This window comes from Oryzias latipes, chromosome 23 (genome assembly GCF_002234675.1).
Source record: "Oryzias latipes chromosome 23, ASM223467v1".
Taxonomy (NCBI): Eukaryota; Metazoa; Chordata; class Actinopteri; order Beloniformes; family Adrianichthyidae; genus Oryzias; species Oryzias latipes.
The window spans coordinates 18,236,217-18,246,039 of NC_019881.2; the positions used below are offsets into that span (position 1 = coordinate 18,236,217).

General features: G+C 40.3%; 1 protein-coding gene across 10 annotated transcripts in view; it reads right to left on the reverse strand.

Annotated features, from left to right (window-relative positions):
• Nucleotides 1–8,055, reverse strand: part of magi2 (membrane associated guanylate kinase, WW and PDZ domain containing 2) — a 246,075-nt gene extending 238,020 nt beyond the window's left edge. For 6 of the 10 annotated variants that reach the window (XM_023952647.1, XM_023952644.1, XM_023952646.1 and 3 more), the window contains exon 1: nucleotides 7,589–8,055. In XM_023952647.1, coding sequence (XP_023808415.1) covers nucleotides 7,589–7,889 — 301 coding nt within the window. In that variant the 5' untranslated portion in view covers nucleotides 7,890–8,055. The remainder of the gene's footprint in view (nucleotides 1–7,588) is intronic. The other 4 variants (XM_023952649.1, XM_023952648.1, XM_023952652.1 and 1 more) reach the window with 2 other exon arrangements.
• Between the last annotated feature and the right edge of the window lie 1,768 nt (nucleotides 8,056–9,823).

Sequence of the window (9,823 nt, forward strand, 5' to 3'; positions counted from 1 at the left end):
GCGAGGATGCAATAATCCTCAACTCTAATGCAAAACTAAACTGGCACATTTGTATGGAAAATGTCAAAAAAGAAAAGAGCATTCGATTCTGTAAAGATGGAGCGTTTATGAATTACTGACAGATCAGAGCCATTCAAAGGTTAAATCTAAATAAAGGGGAGGGGATTTGTCACGATTACAATACACTTCGTTGAGGTTCTTGCAGGAAGCTGACATGCCTTTCTGAAAGCTTTGTGAGGATTAAAAAGCAGCAGATAACAGATGAATCACCAGGAAGACATGACAATGCTGGATTAGACCTCCTAAAAACACAACGGTGGAAAGTCTAAGACCTTGCTTTAACGCAGAGCCGACCACCCTGACAGCTGGCATCCATTTGCACTTTCAGAACCATTTCTCCTGAAAGCTAATTGAATTTTTCAGAGTCAAATCTTTGCAGCTTTGACAAATGGGGCTCTCAATGGGATTTGAGCCGCTTTTAAGATGAGAAAAGATTTAAATGTTTTAGAAATGTGCATCGTTATACATTACAGACATCCGAAAATGTTTTCCTCCAGTAGAACTTAACATGTCTCTGGAAATATACCCTATATTTTATTACAAAACTTTTTTGTTTTCATCAGATCCTCATTACATCCTGATAGCAAACTAATCTCATCTTCACTTCAGAGGCGAATAAACTCCCAAATGTCATTGGAGAGCGTCTATGTGAATGAGAGATAAAGCCTGAGGGTTTTTGACAAAATTAAAAATTGAAACTTCATTACACTGAAGTGCTTGCAACAGTAAGACCACCGTGACTGTTTGTCATGCGGATGAGAAAAGTTAGTGAAGAAGCAGAAGAAGAAGCAGAGCTTGATGCAAACGTCTTCCTGAATCAATCAGCGTTAGGTGCTCGCAGATTGGTCTGCTTTACTGAAGGGCCAAAGCAAAGATTTGTTTGAGTGGTCACATATGGGTTTGGGCCCTCCCCTCTCAGTTTTAATTGTACCTTAGACATGTATGACTCTTGGTAAGAGGGGGGTTTAACCAGGAGATGTCCTCTCAGTGCCCTACCTTCCAGTTTTAACTGTACCCTTCAGTAGATGCATCCTTTTCCCACAAAATGATACACTCCAACACGAACACACAAACAAAAACACAGACAAGGAAGGTGGGACCTCTGATCCCGTACCCCATGGCGGGGGAACCGGGTCATTGGCTATGGCAGCCGTGGCCTTTGGGTTAGGGTTGGGCCGATGGACGATATCATCGTCCATCGTGATGGGTGACTGACATCCCGATGGAGAGACCACCATCGTGATGCCACGCCCCCGCCACGTTGCGTGTCGACACCATAAGCCGCGGTTACATGTACAAAATATCTTGATGGGATCAATGGTCGGATTAGAATCCAACCGTGTACATGGGCCCAGAAAAATGTTTTCAGAATATAAAAACGTTCACTAAGGTCACAATTTCGGTCGGAATAAATCATTCGCACATGCGCAGTATTCGCACATGCGCAGTTTGAAAACCGGAAGAGGATACAACTTCCGCTGAGCGGCTTTTTTTCCAAACTTTATTAAAGGTAACAATTCAATACAAAACGATAACAGCGCCGAGCGGCTATATATATTGACACGTCAGCTCGGTAAAATACGAGACGATCTTCTAAACGTGCTTTTAATAATGTTACGGTTATTATGAAACACCTGTTCGCTCATCATTTGAATTTTAATCCGTGTGGTCAGTGCTTTTTCTGAACGTAGCCAGGATTAGCAGTATGCTAACACGGGCTAACAACATTAGCTTTGGGTGGCGCTCCATCCTTTATTTAGTCGGGACACGACTGGAAACACAAATCCACGTGATTGTTTGAATGTTTTCTAAGGACTGAGCGAAATTTCTGCTTTGAAGCTCAAACCGCTGTGTGTGTGCTGACGATCCGAACTGTGCTCAGACACACACGTTTAGACCCGGTTCTGAGTTTGATAGCTCGTACCCCTAGAGCTGCGGGACGGATCGCAGTCTTAAATCTCCCACACATACCGCTCATGTACCCCCCCCCCTTCCCATCAAACATAAAGCTGTAAGTCCGCGCTCCGCCGGTCCACTTCGCTAGTTAAGTGCAGGAGCGGACCACTTCTTTTCTATTTTGTTTGTTACTTTTTCTGTTAAAGTCACTTCCCTCAGTTTATACTGGATCATCGCGGATTAACCATTAGTTGGGAAATAAAATGAAAAAAGCAAAATAACGAATAGCAGTTATATAAGAACGAAAAATGTAAAAAATACCCCCCCCCCCCCCCCCGACGATGTCATCGTCCATCCCGATGGTTGACAGCAAACATCGTCAACGGCCAAATTAGGGGACATCGCCCAACCCTACTTTGGGTGCTTGGTTCCTTGGCCCGGCGGCCCTCTCTCCACGCAGGGAGAGGGGATGCAGAGCCAGGGATCACATCGCATCTGAGCTTGGGGGTGTCCGTGTCCCTGTGCTGTGGGTTTTGGTCCCTGTCCTTGAGCGCTGGGCCTCTACCTAATTCCAACAGTGGGTGAGCCTGGTCGGGCCTGGTTGGGCTCTTCGGGGACCCCCACTACTATTGGGCGCCCTCCTCCTGCCCCCCTCCTGCTGTTAGATCAGATTAATCCATTAGGAATTGCATTTGTGAATTGCCTCAAAAATGGACCAAAATCACGTTTGTTTAGTGGTCGAGTTCTGGCTTCATTCACAGTCACCTTATAATGTACATGTCTGACTGGGAAAAGTGTGAAAAGTGTGTAGTGAGGATTATTACAGCCCTAAAACATCTATAACAGCTGTAAATAACACAGATGAGCAGCCATATAAATGAATCCAGAATAAAATATTCAGATGGTTTAATACTCATCTACATACATGCATTACAATAGAATATTGTTATTTAGTTTAAAAATGTATTTGAAATGCAAACAAAATGAGATTTTTACAGCATAAAGCTCCCTTTCTCTACGGCCAAAGACAGATTTTGATTAACCCTTTAACACTGGAGAAGTCGCTGGTGACCCTTAAATAACACACCCTCTTTGACAAACCGTAACGCTTCAACCACGATACACGCCAATCCGCTGATTTCGATGCGGAGAAAAGCGACTGTGATGTCAATTTTGCACCGATATGCAACACTATTGTCAAGTGTTGCATATTGGTGCAAAGCGGTTTTTCTCCACTTCAGAATCCTCTGGAATGACGTTCATTATGTAAATCGGTTGAAAGGTTACAGTAGTCAAAAGAACGTCAAAACTGGAGCTAAACCTCCAATGTCAAAAGGGTTCAATAAATGACAAAATGAGATAAATGTATCAAGTTACTAGGGAGGTGGGTCATCTCACCCAAATTCACCCCATTTTCCACTTTTCTTTGCTGTTTTCTGCCCCTGAAAAGGACCAGCCTAAAGGGTTAAAGCACAACATTATTCCAAATATTCCTAAATAGGAATTTTGAATAACTACCCGATCACATGTGTCAATCCAAGATTATTAGTTTGATTTAATTAAAAAAAAAAGTTTCACTGGTCAACTAAAAAACATTCCTCATATTAGTTTGTGTCAAATAATAAAAATAAAAAGTTCTCCCTGAACATTCTGCACATGGCTCCATAAAACAAAATGAAAATTATGCAAATATGGCGTTTGCTTAAACTGCTGTGATGTTGAATGTTTTATAGCAAATCATTTGTTCCCTTTGAGGCCTGTTTCCTGAGCTAAATCGTCTTGAGTGCCACCATTCCTCTGATTGTTCAAACCGAACGCTCTGGGTGATGTTTATTTTACTAACAGCCTAAAAAGCCCTTCAGAAATCCCCGGCCTAAGAATCTCTATCGCTGCAGTTAATTCTGTTCCAAAACTGCAAACACAGATGTGCATGACTGAGCATTTACAAAAACAATACAGATTTACATGCAGCGCTTTGTTTTGTTTTTTTAACCAGAGCAGAGCTCAAGATGTGCAACACGACTGCAGCTGCTGCTTTGTGCAGAGAGAGGAGGACTCTTGAGGAAGTTCAAAAGAAGCCGTGGAGTGTTTTTGGTGCACAGCAGCTGAAGCTGGGCCACAAAGACCAACGGCTGAGTGACATTTACTCGGACATGATACTTTCTGAAATCGCACGGGAAAGATTCAGGACATGGAAAAAGTTTAGTAAAATAGTGATCAGGTCCTAACAATATGAACAACAACTTGAAACAATCTGACTGGATCAGATGACGTTGCAGTGACGCAGTTTGACAAATTTGTAGGGATGGAAAAAATACATTTTGGGCACTGAGCGTCATGATTCGTGGTAAACTAGAAAAACGTAAATAAAGTAAATATTATTTTCCGTGGATCTGAGTTGGAGATCCATATGCAGTTGGCTCAACACATTTGCCAGTTTCTGAGGTTAAAATCGACAAATTTGAGCGGAAACTCCAAGTGAGGCTCGGGAGCGCTGTGCCCCATGTCTGACGGCAGCGCTCAATGTTAACAGAGACGTGCGGTGAGAACGCTGCTGTATGCCAGCAGAAAAACCTCTAGGTGAGGCCTGCCTCACCAGCAGGGGGCAGGCGTGAGCTGACAGCTGCTTTGTAGCTACACTGGTGCCGTAGAAACAGACTAAGGATGTCTTTCTCCATTAAGTGGGAGAAACTCATTAAACTAACGGAAAAAAAGGACAACTTTTCCAACAGATCATAGAGCTTTTTGTGGAGAAGGATGGCGCATGGACTCAAAAAACATGTTTTTCAATTTTTGTTTATTAAAAATAACAAAGTAATAAGTTGAAAGAAATTGTGAGTAAAAATAAATTTTAGGCCTAAATAATTATTTTTATGATCATTTTCACAGACAACATTTGATAACATTAAAGCACCAGAATTTGAAGTTGGAAAGATACTATATAAATAGTTCCTTGGGGTCCAAATACAGATTTGTGCTGAACACTGAAATATTGTTTACAGTATATATGAATAATTTATGCACAAGAAGAGTGTTCTGTCCATGTCTATAAAAGAAATATTCTCTGTAGGACAAATATGTTCTTGTGTGGATCGTTTACTCTGTTACCTGCTGTTGGATGAAAGGTGAACTATTCAATTCTTGCAATTGTAAATCTGACTCCAGAGGAGTCGGTGCCTCACCAGCCATCAACCTCACCGCACGTCACTGGTAACAGCAGTATTGGTTCAAAACAACAGATACAAACAAGACTGATAAATGGACCAGGAAGTAAATAATTGCATTGTAGCAAACTGTTAGTTTCTCTTCCTGTTGTGTCTTTACTGTCTTGGTCTTTTTATGTATGTGTGATGCAAACAAAAAAAAGACGTCGACAAGCTTGCTTCTACCAAGCTGGGTCAATTACAGTTGGCTGAAGGTGAAGCACGGTAATAGAACGTGTGTTGTGTGCACTAAACATGTGACAGACCATTTATTGAAAATTGGCTGTGAACCATAAGCTTCCCATTGCTAGGGATCTATTAGGAATACCATGTATCCCTAAATACCATTTACCTGAAAAACGGTCAATTACTGCCTCTGACTGTAAACAGTCTATAACAGGGGTCCCCAAATCCAGACCTCGAGGGCCGGCTTCCTGCTGGATCAGGTATGTTTAGCCAATAAGGAGCTTCAATGGCAGGTGGGTTGGAAAACATGTAGGACGCCGGCCCTCGAGGTCTGGATTTGGGGACCCCTGGTCTATAAGGAACAAGTATACATCTTCAAAAATAAAGTCAGAATATCAGTAGATTTTTAAAATATTGGACCGATACCGATACTGGCACTAATATATCGCCCATCCCTAGTTTCTATGGCAACCACTCTCGCAGACACGCAAAGAGCTCGTTGGAAGTCCACACCGCTGCCACTTGTAATAATTTAGGATCATCAAGAACGTGTAAAAAAAAAAAAAAAAAAAAAAAAAAACAGGTAGCAGAGCGACAATGATTATTCTGACACATAGAATGACTGAGTAATAGCTGTTTATTTCACTATAGAAGTCTATGGGATTTTGCCACAAAAGGTAGCTAAATCTTTCAAGTATAGTCAGTGTATTGAGATGTGCATCGAATCATGAGAGAAGAAGAAAAAAAACTCTACAAATTTGACTAAAAACTTAGCGGTCTCTCTCTGAAACAGATTGTTAAAAAGTAAAATTCATGTTTACCAGATTTTGTTTCGTTTTTTTTTATGCTAGGCAGCATTCTGCGATTTCTAAAACATGTAAATTTAAGTTAAAGAAAAGTAAGCTTCAAAGAGCTTTTCATTTTAATGACACATGCACATTGATATATAAAAGTTAAAGGAACCATGTTCTTTGACTCTCAGACGAAGCGGAATGCCGCGACACATAAAACAAGAGTTAGTACTCCTCTGCTGCAGTGATAGGAAAACCCCCAGCCTGCAATAAACACCAGCAGTCCTGCTCCAAAACTGTGTTTTTCCCTATATAATATTTATTTAATGTAAATATCAATCATATTAACAACTTAAGACCATAAACAGCTCATCAAAAAAAAACAAGATTAGAGCTGCAGCAGAATATCACTCACTTCAGCAGCTGCTGGAGCGTATCAAAATTTCATGAAAAAAAAAAGAAAGTTACATTAATTTGGTGCAGGCTTGGCTGCTCCTTTAATAAATCCCTGTAGTGTTGGTGAACGCACAAACACACACGCACATATGCACCGCAGGGGCTGAGACTTTGATCCAAAGCTTCTTACAGGGCTTTTGACGATTTTTCTCCCAGATCCGGGTTTCAGCACCCAAAAAAAAAAAAAATAAAGCTGCCAGCATCTGAGGCAGCAGAGAAGTTTTCCTCCTGGTTCTGCAGCACTGACGCCCACATCCAACCCAGCCATCCATCCTGTAGATCTCCCCATCACCTCGTCGCACTTTATGGTCTTTTGCATTTACCTCCATGCCCCCCCATTATATTGATAAAGGGATACGTGCTCTAATATTAATACGACATCCCACCAAATTCAATTGAGTCCAGTCAATGCACTGCATATTGGATAATACATATTGCACAGTCTGAACAGGGCAGTAATTACAAAATTTAAAAAGTTACATTTAGAAATGACCTGAAGCAGTGTTAAAAAGAAAAAAGGGTTACACTTAAATATCAGGTAAGGGGGTATAAAATATAGAATTTTGAAACATCTCCTTTGAATGTTGTTCATGAAATTGCTAGAATTTGTCAATTGGATTATGTCAAAATATCATTACTGACACATTTGACTGAATTGATAGGTTTGTTGTTGATTTTTTTTTTTTTTTTTTTTTTTTTTTTTTTTAACTATCTGGATGTAATGAAAAGTTTTTGCAAAAATAAAAAAGTGTACAAACCTTTTCCTTCAGTAAACACACCCTCCTTCAAAACATTTAAAGACGAGAACGGGAATAATCTGGAATTATAATCTGCTAGAGTGACAGAACACTCTTTCAGAATAATAATTAAAAAAAGAAAAGAAAAAAAAAGGCTGATTTTGTGAGCTTTTAGGAGACAATAGCAGCAGTTGTCTCGAAAAGCTTCAGGGAGGCAGAAAATGTGGGGGAAAGTTGGAGAGAAGAAAAAAAAACTCACCTTGTTTGACACACTTGATCCGGACGGGCTCTTTGCTGTGTCTGACCACAGCGTGGACGTCCCTGGTGGTGAGTCCGGCCACGGGGGTGTCATTGACTTCCAGCAGGAGTTCATCCTGGAAGAGTTTGCCGCTGTGGCACGGCGCTCCTCCCGGGGGAAGCTCGCCGATAACCGGGAACTGTCCATTCTCTGCGCCGCCCTTCAACTCCAGCCCCAGCTCCCCCTCCTCATTCCTGCAGAGGACACTCTCGTGGACTTTGTTGGTCCAGTGGTTCTTTCTCTTCTTCAGGCTCTTGGACATGGCTGGAAAGCTGTGGAAATCACATGAGTGCGGCTGAAGGGGGGGGAAGAAGTTTGCCAACTCTCCAAATGTGTCCCCTTTCAGGCGTGAACGGTACTTGTATCCCTGTCAGCGCGCGCGCGGCAGCTGGATCATCAGGCTGCCTTGGCGATAACTGAGAACTGCCCAACTTGTGGTGCGTTCAGGGTCCTCTACAAAGATAGGATATAACAGTAACGTAGGGAAAATGGCGGGCGAACAACCGTTTAAAAGCATGTAAACCGATTTACAACGGTTAATTAGCTCACGAGAAGTAATCAGAAAAGTTGGTACAACAACAAACTGGTTTACTGTATGCGTCAATGCAATTATTGTAAAACGTTTAAACTTTGAGAAACAAATAACGCTTATAATTGACGTGAAGTTAACTTTTGCGACATATTTCCAAAAACTCAATTCGACTAATTGCTAATTTAATGCAAAAAGTATTCAACGTAAGTAAAACACTCCAAAAATCACGATCAAAGTTACAAATGTTAACATTTCCGGTGGCATTTGAAAGCAACATCTGGATCCAACCAACTTAAGTGACCCGGATGTGAAGGAAGGAGGAGGAGGAGGAGGAGAAGAGAGGCTAGGGTTTTCCCAAATCCAGCTTTCCACTAAGGGAAAAAAAGGGAAAAATGAAAGTGAGCAGCAGAATTTTAATATTTCGAACCACTCTGCAGGGAATTAAGGGAAGCATTTATTTTTGAAACGCTGAAAGATAAAATTTTACTCTCGGTCAAAGTGAACAGAGGATTAAACTTTTAATTGAAAGTATTTCAAATCATAATTAATGTAACCTTCAAAATAAACGTCCTCTGCTCTTTGAGCTTTTATGCAGCTTCAGCGTCTCTCCACATCAACACAGACTTTATTTATTTTTTTTCAAGAACATGAAGAGGTCACCGTTTTCAGATACTGTGCTTGAAAATGTTATTACTTTTACTTTTTTCTCCACAGACTTAATTTCATCAAACATCCTTTAAAACTCCAGAGATTTTTAAACGTTTATGAACACCAGTGAATCTCACCTTTCTAAACTATTTTCCTGGCCTCTAACAGCATTTATTTCAAAATAAAGGAACAAAAATAAATAGAAATAAATGCTTTTTAAGGAAAGAGCTTTGAGGCTTTTGTCTTTCATTATATCCTTAAAACCTCCATTCCAAAGTAATTCTTCAGAATAAATACATTTAACAATCCTGTTCTCCGCACTGTAGAATTGTGCTACTTCTTTTGACAGCATTTAAATCACTTTTTTTCCCTTTCGCAATTGAAAGGCTTCCATCTTGAGGCTGAAAAGAACCTTTCCTTCTCTGCACAAAGCAGTAATCATTTATGTAATGAATGAGTAATTCTCCTTTTCTTTGGAAACGATTTACTAATGTCAAGGTAAACTCTATAACAAGAGACTGCATGCTGTGTTTTCAAATGAAAACTTTCTGTCTTATTAGAAAAAACAAGAAAATAAAAGTATGCGGATTGACGCGTCTCTTGTACTTACAAAATCTGTTTAAATTATATCAAAAAAAATTACACATTTTCTATGTAGTAGTAATTCAGATTAGCTGGAATTTTTTTGAAAAACCCTAAATTAATATACATGCAGTCAGGCAGTGATATTCTGAACTGCATATAATATATTTTGGCCTTAACTGGACTCCATCATCATCATCATCATAATTTTTTTTTTTTTTTTTGGTAATGTGGGTTTTAAGGGGGGGGGGGGGTCTAAATCTAAGTAATGCAGAACAAGCCTGAGTGGAAAAAGTGGGTTTAAAGTGGAGTGCACTGAATCAGAGTTCAGTTTTCAAGGTTAAACAGAGCATATTTGAACATCAGAAGAAAATTGTGAAGCTGAGAGGGGAAAGGTTAAATATATGAAGGTATATTTGAAGAATCTAACTCTT